General features: G+C 48.1%; 1 protein-coding gene across 1 annotated transcript; it reads right to left on the bottom strand.

The window, feature by feature from the left end:
- Positions 1 to 788: 788 nt before the first annotated feature.
- On the bottom strand, positions 789 to 26,253 carry LOC135808979 (uncharacterized). Its single transcript, XM_065322234.1, has 10 exons — positions 26,109 to 26,253; positions 16,572 to 16,644; positions 15,460 to 15,511; positions 14,805 to 14,885; positions 13,513 to 13,665; positions 10,784 to 10,960; positions 10,138 to 10,304; positions 9,053 to 9,290; positions 5,301 to 6,131; positions 789 to 1,601 (listed from the first exon to the last, which is right to left on the bottom strand). Exons 2-10 carry the CDS (start codon positions 16,641 to 16,643, stop codon positions 1,447 to 1,449), a joined length of 1,926 nt encoding a protein of 641 aa, XP_065178306.1. The 5' UTR covers position 16,644; positions 26,109 to 26,253; the 3' UTR covers positions 789 to 1,446.
- Positions 26,254 to 27,844: the final 1,591 nt, after the last annotated feature.

The following is a 27,844-nucleotide window of genomic DNA, read 5'->3' as shown; positions in this document are numbered from 1 at the left end:
CACTTGTTTATCCAGCACCCTTGCAAACCAGCACACTTTCTGGCAAAACAGATTCTTTCAGTTCATTTTCCGGCATTTGAATTCCGGCTCCAGAACCGTTTTTTTGCAACAAATCGCTCAAATTGCACATAGTGTGATTTTATAATCCAGAAGTTGTACATCGCATACCGTACCAGTATCCAGCTATGTCACTTTGGTCAGTGCATGACATGCATGAACTAACTTGCAGTATTATGTCTCAGATGCGAAATAATTCAGGATGGTATTGCATAGATTGACACATACACGCATACATGTACATGCCACGCATGCACAATCACACGCAAAGTCAGACCCAGCCAAACTCTCACACAGGCAAATGCAAGCATATGAGGCCTAAAAATAGTTCAAGTATGCACACACACACACACACACACACACACACACACACACACACACACACACACACACACACACACACACACACACACACACACACACACACACACACACACACACACACACACACACACACACACACACACACACACACACACACACACACACACACACACACACACACACACACACACACACACACACACACACACACACACACACACACACACACACACACACACACACACACACACACACACACACACACACACACACACACACACACACACACACACACACACACACACACACACACACACACACACACACACACACACACACACACACACACACACACACACACACACACACACACACACACACACACACACACACACACACACACACACACACACACACACACACACACACACACACACACACACACACACACACACACACACACACACACACACACACACACACACACACACATGTGCGTGCCGTGCGCCTGCGCATCCGCGTGCATACACACACACACACACACACACACACTGGCAGTTTGCAATACAAGCTAGTTCTTATGATGCAGCCTCTTTGTCATAATCATCTCTCTCCTCCAGGGCATGTGGATGGTCATTGTTGAGAAAACCGGCCGCTTCAGGCGCATCCACAGTTCCTTCAGTGACACGCCGTTGAAACACATTGCGTCTAATCCAAGGAGCACCCGGCCCTCCATTGCTCAACATCTCCAGAGAACCATCACCTTCCTCATCTTCCTCGCCACTTCTAGTGCTTCTTAGAGGCGTGAAAATTGGAGACGCGTTCCGATGATGGTAATGCACTGCATTATCACCCGCTTGCGAACCATTTTCATCTTCGGGGAACTCGGGATCGCTCTCAAAGGACTCAAACAAGCCCATGGCCTCGTCCTGTGGGCTGTGTGCGGACATGACGGCACGTTCATATCTCTCAGCCACAGGATGTATGTGAACACCTGCCGTTGGTTCCTTGCTTTGCAGGTTGAGATCATCATATGTTGGGTCGTCTTCTACTGAACGCTTACGTTCACTCACTTGGGTGACTCGCCTTTGTCCAGTCCAGCCCTCTTAGACTATGTGGCCTAGGTGCAGGTTTGGGCCGAGCTGATCCAGCTCGAAAAGCCTTGCGATGCTCTTCGCTAGTAGAGTACGCTTGCTGGTCTTGCCGTGCATTGACTGTACCTGCATGCCATGAGCCACACACGCACACACACACACACACAGACACACACACACACACACACACACACACAGACACACACAGACACACACGCACACAGACACACACACGCACACGCACACATGCACACACACACACACACACACGAGCACACACACACACACACACATATACACACACACACGCACATACACACACACACACACACACACACACACACACACACACACACACACACACACATGTACTCACTGCATAAACTGGTCACGTGCATCTCCTCCCCCCCCCCCCCCCCCCCCCCCCCCCCCCACACACACACACCACCTGGAGAGTGGAGAGGGATTCAAAAGGAATCCTGGTAAGGTGACTCAATTGACTATTGAACCCAAGTTCATCACAGATGGCGCACTATTCAAGGGGGGGGGGGGGGGATTATTCAAGAGGGGGCCCTTACGTCATCCAGCAAAAAAAGGCAAAGAAAAACAGAGCCTTAAGTTCACTGTAAACTATCAAGACTGAAGAATAACTGTGCTTATGATCCTGAAGAATAACTGTGCTTATGATCCTGAAGAATAACTGTGCTTATGATACTGAAGAATAACTGTGCTTATGATCCTGAAGAATAACTGTGCTTATGATCCTGAAGAATAACTGTGCTTATGATACTGAAACCACCAATACAATGATGACATGGACACTACTAAAGTACTATATTTATTACTCCGAGTATGTATTATCAAAACAACACCAAGTTTGTACATGCGCTCTAATTGCGCGGATTTGATTCCGAGACTCTGGGTGGATTTGGAAATGATCAAACTTATGGGGTCACCACACCTCAGTAAGTGGGTGAGGACAAGGTGCAGAAAAAGGATTGACGGCATCAAGGTATCCGTCCGGGGATCCAAATTCATCTACCTCTGTCTACTGTGAAAGTAACACTTGCTGCTACTGTAGTATGGATTAGTAAATCAGATTGGATCTGATAGTATCGTACAGTGTTCACTAGCACCATTGATGCACAAGAGTTGCCAGACCGAGTAGGCCATTGCCGGTCAACATGTATGTATACAGTACTTTGAAAAGAAGTATAACTGCGAGTACATGAGTACATGAGTACATGGGCCTGAAACCAGCAAAGGTGGCAGGTACAACAATACACGTTCAAGCCGCCAAGCCCGTTGGCACCAGACCAAACACTGTCTGCCATAAGAGTGCCCACCAACCGAACTAGCTGACACGCGCATGCACACCCACATGCATTCACGCATGCACACCAGCATGCATTCACGCATGCACACCCACATGCATTCATGCATGCACACCAGCATGCATTCACGCATGCACACCCACATGCATTCACGCATGCACACCAGCATGCATTCACACATGCACATCCACGCATGCACATCCACGCATGCACATCCACGCATGCACATTCACGCATGCACATCCACGCATGCACATCCACGCATGCACATCCAGGCATGCACATCCATGCATGCACATCCATGCATGCACATCCATGCATGCACGTACACACAGTAATGATTTCCATTAGGAGACATCAAAGGTTCAAGAATTGCGTGTGGTGCTTGCTCAGCGATGCTCTATGACAAGGTGGTGTCGACTTCACTTTCAAGAACTGCTCGCCATTCGATCGATTCTCGTAGTTTTCCAATGTACTTTCTGCACCTTTCATAATGAGACGATTTGTTGAGTTTTTTCACCTTTGCATTTGGGTGATCAGTTACCTTAGTCACGGCAGTGATGCCAGTATGGTAGCTGTCGTTTTGCCCCTGTGAGTTAAAGTACCTGCTTAATTTAGCCTTTCACCAAAACTCAGGACCAGAGGATGTACTGTTAAATTCAGGTTGATCAAACTACTGTTCAACTGTACCAGTCTGCATGCAGGTAGATGCTGCAGCTGCCAAGTAGTTGAAAACAAGTCTTCAGTCGACTTGCAGTGGCGGATCCAGGACTTGGCCGAAGAGGGGGCCCAAGGTATCCGCCGCCCCCCCCCCCCCCCAAAAACAAAAAATTAATACAACAACAACAAAGTCCTGAAGTTGTGAAGAGCTGTTGTATTTTAGGGTCCGGCGGATTCTGCCGGCAGAAAAATTGGCAGAATTCGGTACTTTTTCTGGTAAGTTTCATGCATGTTTGGTATGTGGATAAAAAAATGGAGCAGAATTCGAGGAATTGCCCGCCATAAGGTTTGTATGGTTCTGCCAATTTCACTGCTTTTCGAGCAGAATATGCCAACTTTTCGAGCAGAATCCGCCGGTCCCTAGTTTTATTCCATTCTCACGACATTTTCAAACTGCACTGGAACATTTCCACTCGATTGACAGCGGCCGCGACGGACCTTTGGACGGCTCTTCAACGCGAGCTCTCTTATCTACCGCCAGTACCGGTCCACTGAAGAACGACCTGATGTCAGACGCTTTCCTCTTCATCGCATATCTGAAGGTAACCCGTTGGCTACAAGCGAAGTAGAGAGCTAGAGAGCGTTTAGTTTCTGACAAGTGAAAAAGAAAAAAGGAAGGACGAAGTCGACAGCACCGTGCACCATACAGGACTTCAGCCCAACGCGATCACTGAGCTATGCATAATAAAAAAAAGTACCAGGCCCTGCATTTTTGGCACGTTTTTCACATGTTTGAAGTGCGGCCGTGTCCTCAGGTCGCAGTGCGTACAGTAGTTGTACACAGCGCGCTGACTACATGTAGTACAGTGCTAGTGCGTGACCCCGGACACGTATAAAAATACCCAGCACGCGTGACCCACTTCATACGCCAAGTCATTTCGAGCGCTCATTCTACAGTCTACTGTTATCCTAGACCAAGGTCGAAATTTTCAAAGGGGGGGCCCAGGCCCCCTGGCCCCCCCCCCCCCCCCCTGGATCCGCCACTGACTTGACGTTAGCAAATCAGCACCTACCATCCTCATCAAGTACTTGGCAGGCTACAATGGCGTTTTAAAACTGCAGCCAAGTTTAGCTGCTAATGGTGTGCAATCAAGACACTGATTGATACTAGCAATCTGAACTCACTTACAACAACTTTGGTCTCACAGCGGATGTAGGGCGCAGCCAGCTGAACTGTCTACGCCCACACCGGCATTCCCATGCTCAGCATTAGTTTCGCTCTGGACTCTACCTGCTCGATTCCTGCAAGCCTCCTGCAGTCATCTATGCCTATCCATTACTCTTGTAACAGAGCCAACTTCCCCAAACTAATAATAGCAAATTAGTACGGCTCATCAGGTGTGCAAGAATGGACTTGGATGGAGAGCCAGGGGTAAATTTATAGAAAAGAAAAAGGACCAAGGAACTACTCGTATGTTATCATATTATAACTTAGAATCTTCCAAGTTGGAAGGTTGTTGGAGTGCGAATCCAAGATGTGCCAGAGCTGTTAGCCAGTTAGTTGTAGAACGTTAGTACCGTCGGTCAGCGTCGTGCAATGTTATCGCATGAGCTGCTTGTTTAGTAACTGGTGGTGTTAGTGGACATTATAGCCTAACTTGTAGTTCATTGGTCCTTTCTTCTTTTCAATAAACAAATTGGTACTCACTGACTTCCCAACCGCCCCTCTTAAATATCAAGTTGGCTACAACTTGGCCTTTAATTGCCTGGAATATGAGACTTTCACCCAAGAATTAAAATACCCATTTCCCTGCAAAGCCTGGTGTCTTACCACAAGCCGCTTGATCCAGTGCATCTGTTTCCGTATTTTCTGTTAATGACGTTTGCCTTCTGGGTGGCTTAGAGGGCTTGGGAGGACTTCGGGTTGGTGGATACATTGGTTCGATGTCTTCGTGAAGGTGAAATTGGCTGAATGCCTCCATGTTGACATATAAACCCGAGTCCTGCCTGCTCATCGCACCCAATGCTGTCGATGTGGGAGTGTTGCGAGGGACGTGAGTTGGAGTCATTGGCGAAACTGGCAATGCCGGTGCAACACCAACATCACTATCTGTAGAATATTGTGGCACAATCCTAAAAGAGCGGCGGAACGCTTCCAAGTCCACTGGGCGTGTGTTCTTTGCTGGGCTAAGGGGCGCATACTCATCATCACTGGGTTTATCCGTCGGAACGTCTCTGCTAATCCGACGAATTTTTCGATTTGGAAGAGTGAGGCACTTTGCTTTAGCTCCATCTCCCTTGGCAGATGCATCAAGCGGGGACGGGCTTATAGACTGTGTCCTGGTCCTGTGTGTAGCTTTGGGATATACCTCTGTAATGCGTGTAGCATCGGGGTATATCTCCGTAACGCGTGTAGCATCGGGGTATATCTCCGTAACGCGTGTAGCATCGGGGTATATCTCCGTAACGGGTGCAGATGGAGATGGAGATGGAGATGACAGAGGTGGTGGCTCGGATAAGAAAGCTGGTGGAGGAGGAAGAGCGGAAGCGTCCGTTAGGTATTCCTCACCGCCGTCAATCGCTTCTTCCGGCACGTTTGTCGGGGGTGGGGGTGCTGGTGGGAAATGCTCTGGAACCTGCTGCAACTTAGAATCTGGGTAATCTGCGACACAATAAAACACAATCATGCAGTTACATGAGACAATAAGACTCATAGTAAACTTGGTCAATCCTCCAGAAAGTAACTCCACAACATGTCAAGTAGGTTTTTCCCTCGGGGGCACAACCTCAATCCCCCCCCCGCTATCTACACACATGCACACACATGCACAAACTCACACATACACACATACACACACATACACACACACATACACACACACACACACACACACACACACACACACACACACACACACACACACACACACACACACATGGATGTACTGTCGTGGACAAAGAAAACCGACCCGCGAATCAAAATCAGCAGTACAAAAAACATCAGATTTTTTTGCCAACAAGTGTAAGGGCAGTGGTCGTTACTGGCAGACCTTAAAGTAGAAGACTCTGTGTGTGGAAAAATCGTGTCTGTGAATTCGTGTTTACCCATGGGCCGGTGCGAAGCTAGTGGCACTGTATGGATGCAAGCAGTCAATAAAATGTCTGGATTTTCTGCGTTCATAGGATGTCGCATTCAATGCCTCCAGTAAAGCATGGAGAGGCATCATAAACCTGTTTGTTTGTGCAGAATCAGAGTTGAGGCGAATACTGAAGACCCAGAGGACACCAAAAGTACAAAGTTTGAAAATACCGTAGTCCAGTACAGGCACTAAACCACTGAGTGCCAGCAATAGCAATGGGTGGAGTGCACCTGCAATAGCAATGGGTGGAGTGCACCTGCTTAGGGTCTACCATGTACTCGTGCCTGGTTTGGCAAGTTGGTGCAACGGCTTATTCATCAGCAGAAGAAGGCATGGAGAAGCCACTGACTATTTTTCCCAAGACAGACTACTGACAATGTGTTTACGTTGTGAGACACTTGTGGGTTAACACAAAGAAATGTTAGGGTTTTGATTGGGAGATGGCGTGTCTAGGCGGTGATTGCAAGTCGTGTTAGGTTTTTGATTGGGAGATGGCGTGTCTAGGTGGTGATTGCAAGTCGTGTTAGAGTTTTGATTGGGAGATGGCGTGTCTATGTGGTGATTGCAAGTCGTGTTAGGGTTTTGATTGGGAGATGGCGTGTCTAGGTGGTGATTGCAAGTCGTGTTAGGGTTTTGATTGGGAGATGGCATGTCTAGGTGGTGATTGCAAGTCGTGTTAGGGTTTTGATTGGGAGATGGCGTGTCTAGGCGGTGATTGCAAGTCGTACAATGTACAGTGTACTGGCAACTGGTAACTGGCAATCGGCAACTGGGAGACAGTATTGAGGGAAAGCAATGGGAAGGACATGTTTGCTCAGTCCTAGTACAACCATGCCTGCTACCTGTAAACGTTCATTGTTTGAAACTTGTTTTAGAAGGATGTTGAACAATGTTTCCAACTCTCACTACCAGCGATTTCCATTGAGGACCGTGTCAAGATGAAGCTCTGGAATCTAACAACTTTGCCATAGCCATACAAGTGCTTGATTAGAAATTCGTGTAGCTATCCATGTGAAATCTGGGTTTTGTTCAATTGCATAGCTTATTATGATAACATCTGCATAACACTGCGTCGCTGGATGCGGGTAACCAGAACATGCCTGCGTACACGACTGGCAATCTGTCCACACAAGCACTTTTAAATGCCCTCCATACACACACACACACACACACACACACACACACCTTGACCTTCGAAGTTCTCAAAATGAACTTTCCGACTAGTTGTGCAGTGAGTGCGGCGCAACAACAACTCCGCAGTAGCTTGCAAGGCCACTGGCGGAGGTCACCACAGCCCTGCCCTGGTCTACACAACACGGACAGGGCTGTGGTACATGACACAAACGACTTGAGGTCAGAGCACGTAAAATTCAACCAACCTCTACGGTACCTCACACACACACACCATTGGACCATTGGACGCCCATCGCCGGAGGCGATGATAGCGATGCTACAGCAGAAGCCATAGCAGCTTGTGCTGGGATTGCACCATTCAACATCTTGCAAGGCTGAAGAATTGACCGCCACTATTCAGCCTGGCCTACACCACACAGCTATAAAGTGGCTTTTTCTGGCCAGTGAATCCCTACTTTTTGGTCTTTTTCATTTTTTTCTTCATTTTTCACACACACACACACACACACACATTTCACCACATACTGTTGGTAACCACCCAGGAGAATGAAAGAAAAGCCAGGAGGAGTCTGAGAAAGAGAAGAAAGACGTGTGTGACCATAATCGTCGGGAATCGAACCCGCAACGTATCAATTGGAAATCGCTGCACATATTACTGCACCATATGGAACACACACACACACACACACACACCAGGGGCGTAGCACCCGCTACGACTGGTACGACCATGGCCGTACCACTTTTCGAAAAGTGTGGTCCGTCCGGAACGTGCAAAACCGTAATAAAAAAATCAGGATCCATCGCGATGCATATGCGCATCAGACTTTGACCTTTTTCTAGACTCGTACTCGTAGATCTGCCATGCATCTGTGCATGTCCATGCACGTCTCTTCTGCCCGTGAAATAATTCTATGACTTATAAACTGTGCCAGAAGTTCCCAGAACGCAGGATTTTGTGTCTTTTTTACAAAATTTTCCCGGGGGAGGTCCCCCGGACCCCCCTCCAAAACGGCCTTCGGCCGCGCCAACCTTTGGTCGTACCACTTCCAAAACCCCTCCTACGCCGCTGCACACACACACTCACTCTCCATTATAGAAGAATCTCTCTTTGAATCATCCATATAAGGGGTTCATAATTTTTCACATCATTACAAACCGGTTGCCCATAACTGTGGGAAGTTATAGCAATGCTGAGCAATGCTCAGCAATGCCACAATAACACCAAGTAACACTACAAGAAGATTTTGTTGTTCCACAATGTGCAGTTATAAAATTCAAGCATGACTGCGTATAGTGGCAGATTGCTCACCTGCAGCTCCTGAATTGGCAAGCACTGCTCCAGTAGCTTCCGGTACTGCACTGCTATTGGCGGTATTCGCTGGCCATTGTCCATCAGATCGTCTACGGTATCGCTCACTTTCGGCACTGCTGTCCCGTGGACTCGTTGCATCATCGCGAGGTGAAGGGAAGCGATTCGATTGAAAATCAACCGTTTTACGTTGTGGAGAAAGAGGAGCTTCATCCTTTGAGAATGATCGTCTGAATTCCTATCGACAAAAACATAGTGTCACAAACACCATGAATTAAATTACAAACTTCTAAGTGCACGCTTTCATTTGAACTTAGTAAATTTCCGGAATGCGGCGTTGTTTGCTCAAATATTGTTCTCTGGTGGATGACGTTCACAGCCGGTGTGAAGTATTGGTCCAGAGCTGCCGTGACGGAGTCGTACTTTTTCCTGGTGTCGTCCGTCAGCGGGAGAGCATCAAAGATGTTGTCGGCCTCGGCACCCATGGTATACAACAAAGTGCTAATTTGACGGGTTTTATCATCCTGATCCAACTTGGACAGGGACCGAAAGCGCTCGAACCGTTAGGTCCACTGTGACCACGACTGGGGAGAACTGAAGTCGAAGGGGTCTGGCAGGGGAAACTTGGCGGATGACATTGTGGTCGGTGTACTACAGTTCCAAATCAGACTTCTGACACCATGTGGCGTTCCGAAAACGCACCTAAAACCTCCAGACTACTCTCGAGATCACTGAGATCGCAACTGACTTTATGTACAAGAACACGAGGTGATAAATCCAGAAGACTCCGGAACATAACAGCAAGCTACATGCACGTAGATCTACTATGTACAGGGCAGTTCAAATCGTACGGGATTCAGTGTACACTAGATTGTTCACTTAGCTAACAAACCACAATACAATCGGAAGCACACGGTTGACAGGATGCGTGCGTAAAACAATACAGATTGTATGTCAGTGGTTGCTAATTGCAAACCACAACAAAAGGGTGCAACAGGGAAGAGAGAAGTATGCACGTCCGGAAATTGTTTGTGAGACGCTGGCTTGCAATGCCCATCGTAAACATTCAACACGGTATGGCTTACCCCGCCAACTTTGGCTGACTTGAAAGGAAGGCCGAGGGCAGTTAAACGCTTTGTCAGCACAGCCACTAGACTACGTGCCCAGAAACATCTGAAGTCAAACTTGCTCTTCACACATTCATGTGACGTCACTGCGGTGTTGTTGGTGAATGTTAGAACCACAATATTGCCTGAGGAAACGGAGAAGAATCAACATGCAGGAGAATTTGCTTGCTGTCGCAAGGTTATGGTAAAAGCATGGATGAGGAAGACTGAATAGACAAGACATTAGTGTCCGTACTCAATGCATGTCACTAATATACCTTGCACGGGATCAGTTTTCTCAAACCATTAGTAACGGCAAGGCGACCCGTCCATTTCAGAGCTTAGGACCCATGCCTGTACATGCTAAGAAAAGTAAAAGCCGCTGTAAAAATGCTTTCTTGTTCATCAGACTTCATTGCGATCGGTTTGACCAGGAACTCTGAGCTCCGCCAAGGAGGCCTAACAAGGTTGAAACAGCTAGCTGGTCGGGAGATTGAGTGTTACTGAAAAGTACAGTATAAAGATAAGCAGATGGAGAGGCAGGTGGAGAGGCAGGTGGACAGGCCGGAAAGCAAGTGGGCACGCAATCATGCACACAGAGCAAGTCATGGTTGTTTACACATACCATTTGAATAGTCAAACTCTAGCAACTGCCGCATATAGAAGCGCTGGATATCATCATGCGTAATCGGGTTCTCAATAACAATCTCCACAGGCTCATCTTCCGGCAGTAGGCGCAGCAATGCAGGATCCTTGTGGCCGGATGAAGACGGATAGATCACGAACAGAAAGTAGGACAGCCCTGTTGAAAGAACCAACAGTCCCAGAATTTATCAGAAGGAATGCTACACTTGGATATCACCACTACTCCGTGCTTGTTGCAAACACTATCGTCAGCTAACTAAAAACAAACAGCTGGGAGAACTATGCTATTACATAGCAACATTTGTGACGGGCAAGGTAATCAATGCAGCGTGCATCTATCGTTCATGTACCTAGTAAGAGCTCCCCTTATCCCGGCAGGCCTTGGACAAGGCAGATTTTCTTAGAGCAAAACTACCAACTGCTGACCTCAATTAACCCAAACTTCTCTCTCTTTCTCTCTCTTTAAAGGGGAAGTTAAGGCAAAAATCAAAATTTCACCAGTTGTAGTCTTCGGGGTGCTGAGTCGAATGGTCGTGGTCCGAGGAAGCTGAGACGCTCCCTTCCTACTTGAATCCCAATCGAACTCGCGCACTTCCACCGAAACTGGGTGACTGCGCCCTACGAGACGGGGATTTGTATGCAAAATGTCACTAAAAGCGCCATTTAGTTTTTATAAAAGCACGGATGACTGCGGTTGGCCCATATGTTGTAGTCTTTTGGACGCTGAGTCGACTGGTTTTTGTCCGAAAAAGCCGCGATGCAGCGTTCCTCCTTTATTCCAAATCGAACACGGTTGAACAAGCGGTCACGTGCTCCTGCGTACACCAGTCACCTGGTCACCGTGCCTGCAGGGTACAACTTACTAGCCTGTTTGACCTTTTTTGGGTGCAGTCCTGTCACTCGAGTTGAACTCGAGTTGAACCTTGGTGTGAAAGTTGTCGCCTGCTGGCGTGGTGACCAGGTGATTTGGGCACCCAGGAGCACGTGACCGCTTGTTCAACTATGTTCGATTCGGAATAAAGGAGGAATGCTGCATCGCAGCCTTTTCGGACCAAAATCAATCGACTCAGCGTCCAAAAGACTACAACATATGGGCCAATCGCGGTCATCCGTGCTTTTATAAAAACGAAATGGCGCTTTTAGTGACATTTTGCATACAAATCCCCATCTAGTAGGGCGCAGTCACCCAGTTTCGGTGGAAGTGCGCGAGTTCGATTGGGATTCAAGTAGGAAGGGAGCGTCTCATCTTTATCGGACCAAGACCATTCGACTCAGCACCCCGAAGACTACAACTGGTGAAATTTTGATTTTTGCCTTAACTTCCCCTTTAAAGGGGAAGTTAAGGCTAAAATCAACTTTTCACCAGTTGTACCCTTCGGTGTGCTGAGTCGAATGGTCTTGGTCCGAGGAAGCTGATACGCTCCATTCCTCCTGTATTCCCAATCGAACTCGCGCACTTCCACCGAAACTGGGTGACTGCGCTCTACTAGATGGGAATTTGTATGCAAAAGTCACTAAAAGCACCATTTCGTTCTTATAAAAGCACGGATGACCGCGATTGGCCCATATGTTGTAGCCTTTTGGACGCGGAGTCGACTGGTTTTGGTTCGAAAAGGCTGCGATGCAGCATTCCTCCTTTATTCCCAATCGGACATGGTTGAACAAGCGGTCACGTGCTCCTGCGTGCCAAAGTCACCTGGTCACCGCGCCAGCAGGCGACAACTTTCACACCAAGGTTCAACTCGAGTGACAGGAGTAGGCGCAAGGCTAGGGCCGCTAGGCACGGTGACCAGGTGACTGGTGTAGTGCAGGAGCACGTGAGCACTTTGTAGCTCGGTTGTAGCCTTGTCATGTTTTATTTCACCTCCAATCCGCAACACACGCACAGTTCTTGGATACACCACGTACAATAATCGTTTCCAAATGTTTACCCAGGACTGCCAGGAGGGCATCATCAGGGATTCAGGAGCTTTCTCTCCACATAAAATACAATGTTAATAATTATCATTGTCATTATCTTGTTTTATAATGGCGATATCTTATTTAAATTTTCTCATTCAATTTTGCCTCGTTTTGGCAGGAATCGGAGATCAACAGCAGCAGCAGCAGCAGCAACAGCAGCAGCGGCAGCAGCAGCAGCGGTAGCAGCAGCAGCAGCAGCAACAGCAGCAGCACCAGCAGCAGCAGCAACAGCGGCGGCAGCAGCAGCAGCAACAGCAGCAGCAGCAAAAGCAGCAGCAGCAACAGCAGCAGCAGCAGCAAAAGCAGCAGCAGCAACAGCAGCAGCAGTAGCAACAAAAACAGCGGCGGCAGCAGCAGCAACAGCAGCGGCAGCAGCAGCGGCAGCAGCAACAACAGCAACAGTGGCAGCAGCAACAGCTGCAGCAGCACCAACAGCAGCAGCGGCACCGGTAGCAGCAGCAGCAACAGCAGCAGCACCAGCAGCAGCAACAGCGGCGGCAGCAGCAGCAGTAGCAACAGCGGCAGCAGCAACAGCAGCAGCCGGAGCAGCAGCAGCAACAGCAGTAGCAGCAGCAGCAGCGGCAGCAGCAGCAGCAGCAGAAACAGCAGCAGCGGCAACAGCAGCGGCAGCAGCAGCGGCAGCAGCAGCAACAGCAGCGGCAGCAGCAGCAGCGGCAGCAGCAACAGCGGCGGCAACAGCAACAGCAACAGCAGCAGAAGGATCATCACCCTGAGACGTGTGCTTACATTCAAAGTTCTTCTGCACCATGCCAATGGCAACTTTGAGATGTGCCATCCAGTTAGCTCTATCTCTGTCTACATCAAACTTGATTGTGTACTCGCCATTCCATGCATTCATCCGAAGCAGAGGTGTTGCCAGGCCTTCTCCTGAAAACAGACCTGACATCAAGCAAGAGAAGTACCAAGGTTGACCGATTTTAAGTCGACCTTTTACGACTAAAGATAGAAGGAGAAAAGGTGGGGGTCGACTTACAACCTGGACTCCACTTATAATAGAGAGGTTCTGCACAACGAAAATTCGACCAAAGTTTCGCGACAGGCCTTGCGAAAATGTGTACGAATTTTCGCACGAACTTTGTGTTCTGCACATTTTCGTAGTTTGCACGCGCCAAGTGCACGTACGACATGACCCAATCTCACGAGACTTCCTACGAAAGTTCATTTTGCGTTCCCTGCAAGTTTCGCGTCCAAAGTTGCGAAAGTTCGTGCGAAGTTTCTCACTTCGTGACGTAGAGCGAAAGTTCGTACACATTTTCGTTTTGCAGAACCTCTCTATTAACCGGGAACTATTGGTGTCTTCCAAAAATGACCTGCACTGCATGCACGGGTGCATCATGTGTACGCATTGTTGCCAGATTATTTGCCTTTTTCAAGGATTAGGACGTTTCACCCTCCAGTGAGGAGTGTTTATGTGGTTCATTGATTGTGTTAACATCAGGGAGTGATTAGAAGTGCTTCGTTGCGGGAAAACAGAATTAAGATCTCCGGATACGGGGTCGACTTATACCCGGGATTGACTTATAACAGGTAAAACACGGTATCCAGTCAGGATGGTTAAGTTACTCTTCCCACACATGTTTTGTGAGGAAATTGTTCGGAACATTTCTTCAATAGCACAAAGAACATTTCCAGTAAGTAAACAACTGCCGTGATTGTATAAAATATGTAAAGAGAAAAGGCTCAACACCCGAGTTTATATGGTATACAATAGTTACCTAGTTCAGAAAGTGGTGGACATCACACAACTGCATTGTAAATAAAAGGGGGTTTGTCAACTGACAAAACCAAGAAAACAGCTTTTCACATGTGAAGAATCTGATGATTTTCAAACTTTTGGATTGGAAAGCCTATCTATTTCAGGGTGTGTCAGCCTTTTTAGAGTTTCATTAGCCATACAATTGCAAACAACAACTCTTTAGTAAGCCATTGGCTATTCACCAGTTGAGGGAATGGAAAAGTCTGAAGAAGCCATTGGCGTATGTCACTTCCAGCAAACCAATCAAAAACAAGACACTCACGGTAATTGGTGATGTCCGACAGATTGATTTCTGTCTTGGCTCTCTCGTTGGTCTTAGAGGAGACAATGATTACAAACGAATCTGCAGAGTGTGACATTCAGCAATACATGTAAAGCAAGTTATTGGAGTTGTTGGAGTTTCGTGGTCTCTTTGAAATGGCACCAAAATACTGCCGTGGACATGGAAATCCAGTCGAATGACCGGGGCATACAGAACGTTGCATGCAGTGCACATGTTGATCCAATGCGACCAGAGCGCTGCAGTGCATAAATGAAGGTGTGTACCGCACGCGTACTCAAGGCTGCATGGCCAGCGCCCTGGGGCTGCTAGAGGTGCGACCGGATTTCCATGTCCACGCCAGTAGCATTGACCCATGCCCACGCCAGTAGCATAGACCAGATATGGCAATCTTAGCCTGCAAATGAGATAGCCATGCATTGACTCAATTTGACTGTAAGAATCATTGTATTGCATTCTATTGGGGCTGTATACATATTCAAGACTACTAGTAGTAGAAATGCGGGAATGGAGTAACCAAGATTATTTTACAAACTGTCGGTCCAGATTCAAGAAAACACTGTCCTACCTACAATGGGCAAGCAATCGTATCATGCAGACTGCTCTGTGGTAAACCCCAGCGTATTTGAAGACATACTTTTTCTCTGGGTCAGGGCGATGTTCTTTGGTTTCATCTCCAATTTCTGATTCTGCAAAAAGAAAACAAAAGACACGACTTCATCACCAAACGTATTACTTGAAGTATAAGAATCAGCACTTTCCTGCTTCTTTTAAATTGGCCTCCCAATGCTCGAAAAGGAAGAAGTGAACCACCTAAGACTTTCAGCATTACCAAACAGTGGTAAATGAAAGCAGCATAGGTGATCGCGGTGCCATGCTTGGTGTAGTGCTTGTTGTCGGACTAGTCTTGCACCAAACCAAGGATGCACAGGAAATGCATCAGTAGTATTCTACAGAGTGCGGGTCATGCTACAGCCTACAGCCTACAGGCTGCACTTCAAGCTGCTACTTAATAACATATACACTAGTCGTATGGTATGGTATTCTATATTTTACTTCACCAAGTGAACAGGCGGTGATGCCTTCTCACCAGGCTACGGCTGGCTCTCACAGAATGATGAAAAACAGTGCACAGTACGTGCTCATGTTATCACTTTTAGCGCAGGGTCAGCTCATCCTTTGTACCGGCCAAGATGAGGACGCTGCCAGCAGAACACAGCAGCTGCACACAGCACCTTTGTTGTAGTTTAGTACCCCCATACCCCCATTAGTACCCCATTAGTACCCCCATTAGTACCCCCATACCCCATTAGTACCCCCATACCCCCATTAGTACCCCCATTAGTACCCCCATACCCCCATTAGTACCCCCATACCCCCATTAGTACCCCATTAGTACCCCATTAGTACCCCCATACAATGGAGGGTTCATGAGAAGAGGAACAAAGGATTGGCCATCACATCCATGCTAGAACACAAAGGATTGGCCATCACATCCATGCTAGAACACAAAGGATTGGCCATCACATCCATGCTAGAACACAAAGGATTGGCCATCACATCCATGCTAGAACACAAAGGATTGGCCATCACATCCATGCTAGAACACAAAGGATTGGCCATCACATCCATGCTAGAACACAACTTTGAGCGGTGTTAATTGCGACATGCTAGATTGGAACTTCATGGAGGTACATTAGAAGAAAGTACAACAAACAATCTCTGACATAGTCCATTCTTTCAACATACCTTAGCCTTTCCAAACAGGCAGCCAATCTCGATTGAAAGCAAAGGGTCGATTGAAGACCACCTTGGATCCATGCTGAACACACAAACACACACACACACACACGCACACACACACACACACACACACACACACACACACACACATACAAATATGCGTGCACACACACACATAAAACGCACACACACATAAAACGCACACACACACACACATGCATACACATACGCATGCACACATACATACAGGCACATATGCATGCATTCATGCGCGCACGCACACGCACACACACACACACACACACACACACACACACACACACACACACACACACGAGCACGTACACGCATATACACATGTTATAGAATGGATAAGACAGTCCAGATCACCTTCCTTCGATAAGGAAACACATATTCATCTCCTTGCATGAGGTACAATGCTCCCGCTACAAGCAGCCAGTACAGCAGTCATGTAGATGCCAGTACAGCAGTCATGTAGATGCCAGTACAGCAGTCATGTAGATGCCAGTACAGCAGTCATGTACTTGAAGTAGATGCCAATATGAGTACAGTCATGTACATGTGCAATGAAGTTTTCTGATTTGGTGGAAAAATAGGTAAACGAGTCATCAACAAACCGAACATAAAACTCCGGCCAAGTTTATTTTGTATGGTATTCAGAGGCATTTATTCTTCTGCCAGTGCCCTTCCATGCCGCCTTCCTGCCAATTCTGAGGCACGCAGCCACACCTGCAGAAGGTCTCAAGACTCTCTTGGACTTTTACTGCCACGAGCCTCCTCTCGATTTGGTTATTCCTCTCTTTCTTTTTTAGCCTCTGACCACTGGAACTCAGTCCCGGAATCGGTCCGCCTTGCTGCTTCACCAAGTCAATTTCGTATCGTAATCGTAGATTGGCTAGGGTACCCAGTAAGGAGACCATACATGTATGTCTGTGGAGACGGCCCTAGAGAGATATGAATAAAATAATAATTTAAATAAATGGTTAGCTCCAGATGGTATTTAAAAATAATAAGTCTATGTTATTTCATGGACTCGGATGGAGAGCCAAGGATAAATTTGACCCGCGCTCTGCGAAAACCGACCTTAGGTGCTTCGTAATTTTTTCGAGAAAAAGAACAAAACGTCACGATCTGTCGATTTTTGAAGATTACAAGGTGAGAGTCATGGCGGAACGAAGCAGAAGACGGTCGCTAGCTCAAATTGCTGTGGGCTTCTCCCCAGAGGTTTTAGCCGAACTCCTTCACGATGAATAGTCATTTTTTTGGCCTGGTCCAATCGCAGTTCTGATGACAGCAGTGCCGAGGAGAGTCGGATGTGGAATCGCAGGACGTAACGCTGATCGAGCTGGACGGTGATGCGGAGGAGAATTTCGATCAGGCGTCCGTTCTGCCACCAGCCCAGCCCCTCAATGCCGGCAATACACAGAGTGCAGACCAAGAAAATCGGTTCAAGTACTGTCTACAATCCAGGAGGTGCGTGACAAGTTTGACAAGCGCTGTAGGTGTTCCGCACTGGTGCTGTTTCAAGAGCGTGACACTTGAAACCTTGCTTACACTTACAGCACACACAGCGCAGGTCCTGATCAAGACAGATCGCTGCTTGTGTGTAGGCGGAAAGCTAGACGTGCTCAGGAGACGTGGTGAGGCTACCCAGTGCGTCCAGCATGCTGGGAGATGTGATAGATGGGGCTCAACAATACTACTCTGAACTACTGAAGTACAGTCAGTGGCTGGTGTGGAAGTCATGCACATGCATGTCAGGAAGTCTTTCTGTGTGCCTCCAGGATCAAGCCCTGGGTGCTGAAATCTACAGGCTGCTGTCAGTGCAAGTCTGGAATGCACTGCCTGTGGAAGATGTTGTGGAGCTGAAGCATTTTATAGAGCATTATGCTATGCTAGTATTATGCTATAGTTCATGGCCTCCCTTAACCTGCGGCTCCTCATGGGCACAACAAGCCAGTACCAACCTACATGTATTTGCCCAGTATCACTACGAAGAAGATTGTTCACCAGGCGTTCACAAAGCCTGGTGGCAAAGCTGCATACAGTACGTTTGGCAAGATTTGGAAAAGAGACTGCCATGATATCACCGATTACGAAACAATGTGTGCGGCTGATGTAGACATAACTAGATGTTCTAACTACCAGTACCAGATAAAACTATCAATCTCCTTTAACCCGGCATTGATCCTAGCTTCTTCACTACTTTGCACCTGCCTCTACGCATCACTCCGGCTGGCATATCCTCAAACAGAGCCAAATACCTCTTCCACCAGATTCGTGAGCAACACCATCCACAGAACAGAGATAGAATGTGTCTATCTCCACAACAGGAAGATCCAATGCCATCCTAAACCTTTCCTTTTGAGGATTATGACATACAGATTTATTCTGCAAAGTTTGGTTGCAATCATCCTGCTTGAATTCTCACAGCATTGGTTCCAAAATGTAGCATAAAATCCTGGATTTTTGCTATTTTTCCTCCAAATATTGCAGGAAAAGTGCAAAGAAATTGTCATTGTATCTGACTGAATATGTATGCAATCCACCTAAAACTTCACCAGAAGTTGAAGAAAGGGTCATGGGTCAACAATCCAGCACAAACTCAATTTCGCCAAAATAGCACCTAAGGTCGGTTTTCGCAGAGCACTGGTCATTTATAGAATAGAAAAAGGACTAAGGAACTACAAGTTACGCTATAATGTGATATGTCTACAGTTAGCAAGAAGACATTTATTATAAAACAAATCTGAAGAGAAGGAAAACACAACTGAAGAGGCAAAACACATGAAGCACGGAAGTATCTCCCAAGCCAAGCAAGCATGCCGTTATGGTGCGAGGGCATACAACTGTGGTACAATCTAGTACGGGAGTACATGAACTACAGGTCAAATATGGCATGGGGGGAATCCATATACATCACGCCCCTTCGAGATAATGCTGAGAAAACAAATCCAGTATTATCTGTCAAATCAAATCAAAACAAGAAATTAATAAGTATGGCAAACAACGGCCCATAGCACACGGCGGAACAGACATAGCATGCCACACAAGGATACAGAAAGATACGATATAAGAAAATCCTCAAGAACATGTACACGATGTGTCCAGAACAAATCAAGATGCATAAGACTGTCCACGGGTGGAGGAAATGTTCAAACGAGAGGGTGGTTGGTGTGCTCGTATGCTGCGACGCAGAGGGGGAGGCGTAGCAGGAGCAACGGCAACAGACGGCTGTGGTGAAACACATGGTTCTGGTGACGGCACAGGTGGAGAGAACGGACGAAGAAAACGGCGATTTCTCCAATAAACTCGACCACTAGCCAACTTGACGAAATAGTCACGGTGCTGCCCAATGGCCACAATCACGCCACGGGTTGTCCAACGCTTCGTCTTCGGATCCTGGACATCCACAGGATCAAACTGCGTCCACTCAGCAATGACGAAAGACCGAAGTGGATGCCCGAGAAGATGCTCAGCTGGGCTCTTGCCAGACGGACCGGGCGTATTCCGCCACTCCAGTAGACCACGACGAAATGCATCTGTGTCGAGATTGCCATTTGACGAGGTCTTGAGCAGCAAGCGCTTCATAGCTTTCACTGCGGCTTCCGCATGTCCATTACTCTGGGGATAATGCGGGGAAGAGGATACGCGTTGCACTTGCCAACGGCTACAGAAGTCGGCAAACCTCTTCGATGCAAACTGGGGGCCACCGTCGGTGCACAGTACAGCAGGCACACCCAGATCGGCAAACCAACGACGACAAGCGAGAATGACATCGTGTGATGACGTGGTCCTGCCGGTTCGTACAACGCACGGCCAACCAGTCAGACGGTCGACATAAACAAGAAACTCATAGCCTTGGCAAGAGAACAGATCAGTGGACACAAACCCGAATGGCAGAGTAGGATGACGGTCATTCATCGGTAGTTCGGCTGACTGCGACGACTGGAATTCTCGACGCGCGGAACAGGCACGGACAAGGGTGTCTATGTCGGCGGTGAGACCAGGCCAGTACACGAGCTGTCGGCGCGATCCTTAGTGCGGACGAGGCCTTGATGCGAGGCATGAAGGTTAGCAAGAACGCGTTGACGCATAGCCAAGGGAACAAGAATGCGTTGGCCTTTCATGACGATGCCCTGGTCCACTGACAGGTGTTCACGTCCATTCCAGAAGGGTTGGAGTGGAGCATCCAGATCACGCTGACGAGCGGGGAAAACCATGCAGAACGCACTGGACAAGAGACTGATATACAGGATCAGCTGAGGCGGCTGCTCAAAGTTCAACAAACTTCAGGTTGGGGTGAGGACCATCATCACGGAGCATGCAGACACGCATGCTGCGGCAATGAAGAGCAAGGGCGTCGCCGAGTTCATCATCTGAAGACGGGATGCCGACGGGATTGCGAGATGGCGCATCAGCAAATGCGTGATCAGAGCCTTTTTGCCAGGAAGCGTGCACTTGAAACGACGGCAGCTTCAGGCAAAGACGGAGAAGACGAGGATTCTCGATCTGATCTAGAGAATACGCGTTGATAATCGGGATCAACGGACGGTGATCAGTGATCAGATCAAATGGGGTGCCGGATAAGTACAACTTGCACTTGTGCACGGCCCAAACGACGGCGAGCATCTCGAGCTCAACAACAGCATAGCGAGATTCGGCGTCAGAGAGGTAGCGGGAGCCACACTGGATGATTCGCCACTTATCGTCCTGTTTCTGCCACAGAACGAAGCCAAGACCACGTAGTGCAGAGGCATCAGTCTCCAGACGGAGGTCGTGTCCATGCTGGTAGAAGGCCAGGATAGGAGGAGACAGCAGAGTAGACTTGGTCTTCTCGAACGCAACAGTGTGGTTGGCATCCCAGACAAATTCACGGGTCGTCTTCAACAGACCACGAAGCGGAGTGGTGCAGGCGGCGAGGTGTGATGAGAACTCGCTACACTGGTTCACCAGGCCAAGAAACGAACGCAAATCAGTGCGGTTCGCAGGAATGTGAAAATCGCGAATAGCCGCTGCCTTGTCATCGTCAACAACCCAGCCGTCTGGACTGACAATGTAGCCGCAGAAATGGATGTGACGTGACGCAAAGGTGAATTTGGACGGGCTCAGAGTAATGCCATGCTGTCGAGCATACAGCAGGATGTCACGGACATGGGTGACATGGGAGGCAAAGTCGTCATCATAGGCCAGGCAATCATCTACAACCTTGGCGAAATTCGGGATTGCATCGAACGCAGCATCAGTGCGGCAGTTGAAAACATCCCCGGCGGAAATCAGGCCTTGAGGGTTGCGTTACTTGCGTAGGAAACGATACCTGCCGTACGGGGTGATGAATGTGGTTATTGGACATGCCTGCTCACTCAGTGGGATTTGCCAGAATCCGTGCCTTGCGTCAAGCTTGGTGAGGAACTGTGCCGATCCAATACCAGAAACCACATCGCGAGCGATGCGAACAGGGTGGGCTGGTCTCAGGACTTGGTCATTCAGTCGTTTGAAATCGACGGTGAGGCGTTTCTCGGAGGTACAGTCAAATCTGCCGATAGCGACCTCTGCTGTAGGCGACCATCTACTGTTAGCGACCGATTTTCCGTGCACCGACGGTTTCACATACAAACTGATCTGTCCAGAGCAACCATCTGCTGTGCGCGACCAGCGACCGCGATTTCATGCACAATGGCTGCATTCATATCTGCTGTAAGCGACCGCGACCCAGGTTCAGTCAGGTGCGAAACTGTACTTGCCAGTGCGCTGTCAACTGCAAGGTGTGAAAATGCGCTGTCTTACAAGTGCGATCGACTGGCCATGGCCTGTACTGAGGCTGCGCTGTAGCTCTCAAGATTAGCCCTGATAATTGTGCACTATTCTTGGGTTTGTGCACTCCTATATTCTATTGAATATCCAATAAAATGATATTAAAAATCACATTATTCTCGTCGATTTGAGTACATGGAAGATTATGCATGCCCGGTATGCATGCCCGGTATGCATGCCCGGTATGCATGCCCGGTATGCCGCATTTACCATATATGTGCCATAAGAGACCATCTGCCGTAGGAGACCGCTTTTTCTTGCACCAAGGGGCGGTCGCTTACGACAGATTTGACTGTACCTTTCTTGTCGACGAGCACAATTGGTTGACACCATTCACTAGGCTCACTGACAGGCTCGATTATGCCATCGACAACCATTGTGTCCATTTGTGACTTGACCTGGTCACGAAACGCGTACGGAATCGGGCGCGCGGTATGGACACATGACGGCTCAGCATCTGGCTGAAGTTGGATGTCCATCGGAGGACCTGCCATCGCCTTCAAGCCAGTGTCGGAAGACACGTCCGAGAACTCCTGCAGTAGCTCTTTGCGAACACGAGCGATATCAGCAGAGCTAGGATTGACAACAGGCTTTGATACAGCACGGATCTTAGGTAGCGCGGCAGCATTAGCAGCAGGGTAGTGTGCAGGCCAATCTGACGGGAGGAGCTGGAGTGCACTCAAAGACGAACGTGATAGAATAGCATCGTCCAGACCCTTGTACACGTGGATTACGGTGCTGTGTTGTACTTTGCCAACCTGAAGTGAAGCACGGATACTGCCGACGTTCTGCAACTGCTCTCCAGGTGCCGCTAGGACGCACTCTGGGTCATGGTCGAGGTTCTCGGGGAACCTGCCAAGCAGTTCAAGATGATGCTCGCCAATGGCATCGACGTCACTGCCAGTATCAGGGACCCAGGGTAGCGTGACTTCCTCATCCTCAGTGGCTAAACGGGTGGACACACGCACAGTAGGCTGCACAGCAAGATGAGTACGCTGCAACTTCAGTTGGCCCACATGCTTCACGTTCCGGTCCGATTGTGACGACGACCTACACATAGCGAGAAAGTGACCAGTCTTGCCACAGCCATTACATTTCTTGCCGCTGGCAGGGCAACTAGACTTTTTGTGCGGGCTCCTGCCGCAATTGGGGCACTTCCTGTGTTTGTCGCTTCCTGACGAGGGAGCGGATGCAGATGGCAATACAGGTGCAGACATCTTGCTGCCAGGCTGTCCCTGTTGGGATTGTTGCTTACTGCGTTGGTACGCGGACCGCCGCACAGCATTGAGCTGGCTGGTGGACAGGATACTGCTGCTCGTCGTGGTAGCCGCTTCCTCCGCCCGGCAAATTGTGATTGCATCGTTCAGGGTCAAATCCTTGGCAGACAATAACTTGTGCCGGGTAGCGTCGTCGCTAACTCCAATGACAATCCTGTCACGCAGTGTGTCAGCACGCTCATGTGTCAGGCTTGTGCGACAGGTACTACATGTGTGTGCTGAACATTGTGAGCACAAAATAACTTCCGGAAAATCACAGCTAGTGTGCAATTCTTTCAACGACGTGTAAAAAGAATCGAAAGACTCGCCTTTCGATTGACACCTATCGTAAAATGCGATACAATCCAGGAGTGGGTTGCGCTGCCATCGCAAATATTCCATGACCGCAGAAATCACATTGTCCGCATCGGAATTCGGTGGAGTCACGATACCCTCGCGGAGAAATCTGCGTAGCTCCTCATCTAGAGCTTGCCGCAGCGAGGACACTCTGGTCTCACGGCTCTGGGCTGACAGGTGCTGGCACTCATAATAGTCTCGCCACATTTCCTGCCATGCCGTGAAGTCGGCTAATGTCGAGGACGACAGTAAAATCGGTCGCTCCGCAGAGACAGGCTTTGGAGCTGGTGATGTGGTGCTGGGTTGCACGGGTTGTTGTGTTGGTTGTGTCAGTCGTTGTATAGTTTGTTGGAATAGGTCAGCCATTTTACGTTCCCTCTCCTCTGAAGACTTCATTTGTGCCGCCAACATCGCGGTCAGGGCAACAATGTCAGGAGCAGGGTCTGAGTCGGACATCGTGGTCGTACCTACGCAAATGCTGGTACCACGAACAAACTACAAAAAAATCAGCCAGTGCGCAACACAACGAGGTGCAAACACAAAGCACGAGAAACTAAACACACAGGTGAGTTCTACAAGGAACGAACAGTTCACTGCGCCATGATATGTCTACAGTTAGCAAGAAGACATTTATTATAAAACAAATCCGAAGAGAAGGAAAACACAACTGAAGAGGCAAAACACATGAAGCACGGAAGTATCTCCCAAGCCAAGCAAGCATGCCATTATGGTGCGAGGTCATACAACTGTGGTACAAATTTAGTACGGGAGTACATGAACTACAGGTGAAATATGGCATGGGGGAATCCATATACATCATAATGTCCACTAACACCACCGGTTACTAAACAATAAAAAGAATCAGCTCATGCGATAACATTGCACGACACTGACCGACAGTACTGACGTTCTACAACTAACTGGCTAACAGCACTAGCACATCTTGGATGCGCACTCCAACAGCCTTCCAACTTGGAATATTCTAAGTTGTATGATAACATAGGAGGGGATGGTGAGCGCAACCAAGACAAGCACGAGCTGAAAGTATCAGCTGTGAAGGACGTTGGCAGATGTACATGCATGTCGATGACGATACTGACAAGATCATTGGAAAATACGGTCAAACCACGATTCAAGGATGTAAAGCAACATTCCACACGACTTGTGTGGCTCAAAGATGTGAAGATCAATAAAAGGGGAAGCAATGCAAACAACAATCATGCAAAACGTAGGACATCAGTACTGTCGCTCAGTGTCGTGCAATGTTATCGCATGAGCTGATTCTTTAGTAACTGGTGGTGTTAGTGGACATTATAGGCATAACTTGTAGTTCCTTGGTCCTTTTTTTCTTTTCCATAAACGTTTTTTTCATGTTACGGATTAGCGATGTTATTCACGGAATAATGTCACAAGAAAATGTTCTGGATACAAACCTTGTTACGTTGCTTTGTGTGTGTCACTGTGTGTGTGGACATGACGGCACAATCAGTTCCTTTTATTGCATTACTTTTAAATTGTTGTCTCCTCGCCACGGTTTTTGTAGTTTTTTTTGGAAAATTCTTGCTTTTCTTCATTCCATGCAGGGTTCTAGCCAAAGGAGGGTAGGGGGGGGGGGGGGGGGGGGAGCCTGGTTAGAACCCTGCCATGTACACATAATATTATGTATGTATGATGCCTGGCAGCTTTGTCAACTGTTGCTCAGCTGTGACATACTGACACGCATGCAGCACACTCCATGATGAACTGAAAGTCAAGCATGAGTGTGCAGTTATCCCTCCGAGCACAGATTGTGCATGTGCAGCACAATCGTGACCTACTAGTAGTACTAGTACTAGTAAACTTTCACCAATGTCCAACCTGTACACTGCTTCTCTCAGCCAATACTTCCAGTTTAGTGCCAGCATGGTCGAAGTACATAACTGGAGATGTGAAGTCCCTCCAAGAACTCCATCACCCTACCATTGATTCCTGAGAAAGGATTTACACTACGTGTTCGTAGATCTACGCATACCATCACAGTCAGTGTCCATGTGTTACAACCGTAATCATGGTAATACCGGTAGATAGACATGGTCGGTTTTACAACTCTACTCACTTGTACTGTGGATACGCGTCACCACCGGCAAGATGGGTGGAGGTTGGGCCGTATTTCAAGACTCCTGACCTCCTTTCCCACCTGGCCTCCTTTCCCCGCCGCGCGTCGATCCAAGTAAGTTCCAGCAACCCGCACGTCGAGAGACTGGTTTGTAATCTATCTGATCACGGTCTTCAGTTGACGATCAACAAAACATGAACGTTACGCGTGACGGACGTCAACAACAGTGTTTCCTTTGAGGTTTCCGCTAACGCTGGTGCAGGTTGCGTTGCAGTCTGAAACAACGCCTATTCGCCATTCCACTCTTCCAGGCTAGAAAACGGGAAGCGCGGAAAGCAGCGGCGTAGCATAGTGCCACTACCAGTGCCCACTACAAGCAGCAGTTCTGTTTCAGAGCTCATATCTATCGCTGTACACAAGGTGGCCATTCTTCAAGAGGTGGACTCGCTGGCAAAGATGGCACGGCGCACTTCAGTAGGTAGAAGTGACGTCCGGGACGACGGGGTACGGGACGATAACTCAGTAACGGCCCTACACTGTACACACGAGCGAGAGCCACTGCACAGCCCTCGTCCAGAGCGTGAAGCATAGGCGACATTGCTATGATCAGAGTACGACATATTGTTACTCAAATTTCTCGACCTCTCCGAACTCAAGTGCCAATGCTTCAAAATCACTTGCTACAAGAAGCAAGAAAAAAAGAAAATGTGAGCACTTGATGCCCTGAGCACCTAATTATTATTATGATTCAATTGATTGTATGTACAACTACAAGTACACGTAACAGTTAGTTCCTGCACGAGTACGAGGGCAGTACCGCGGACCCGCGCCTCGATAGCGGCAACTTCAAGCAAGGCAAGGGATGGATGTACAGCGGTACTGATCGAGTACGAGTATGACTATGAGTGACTGGAATGTGTTTCCCGTGTGCACCCTACAAGTACAAGTTAGTACAAGTACAAGGCTACATGTAGCCAAAATTATTTTGCAAAGAGATACAATCATGTACAATGATTATGTACATAACCAGTTACCTGCACACAGTACAGGTGCATACAGCCACAATGCATTGTGTTTGGTGATTGTTTTCTGGTAGTATAATAATACTTGTAGTCCATAGTGCCTTTTTTGCTCGTCTCGTATCGTGGTGGCCATTCACATTGTCGACTGGGCGGATTTTTCCCAGGTCTTTATCGGAAATCTCGACAAATCGCAGGTTGCTGAGCATTACACGCTTTGGTTGAGGCTCATCCGGCTCTCCTTCGCGAGCGACTCCGCAATAAAGTTTCATCTTCCTCAACTTGTTGGAGGAGCCCATTCACATCTGCTTCTATTTCCTATTGACCTCGTACTCAGTCAATATTAGATATGCATTGGCTAACTTGCCGCATGTTTCATATAATACAAGGCACCGGATTGCGCGGAAAGAGTGTAGAAAATCAACACTGAGATGCGCGGAAAGAGTGTAGAAAATCAACACTGAGATCAAATACATAGCTACATGTAACTAATAAACTAAAGCAGAAGAGCGACTGTTTGTAACCACAACTGTCATCATGGCGCTCCAACATTTCGATCTGGAACTGGGAGAAAAGAAAACCCTTTGTTGGCGATGTGAATGTCATCATGCCATCGGATGAGGTTGTAGAGTTTCGAGGAGGTTCGTTTTTCTGAAGAGGCCAATAAGGCCACCTACAGTCAACTTCGCCAATAACGACATTCGGCGGGGCATCAGA

The sequence above is a fragment of the Sycon ciliatum genome, chromosome 2 (genome assembly GCF_964019385.1).
Source record: "Sycon ciliatum chromosome 2, ocSycCili1.1, whole genome shotgun sequence".
Lineage (NCBI taxonomy): Eukaryota > Metazoa > Porifera > Calcarea > Leucosolenida > Sycettidae > Sycon > Sycon ciliatum.
The sequence above is the reverse complement of the archived record's forward strand: the minus strand, read 5'-3'. Positions and strand labels throughout refer to the sequence as shown.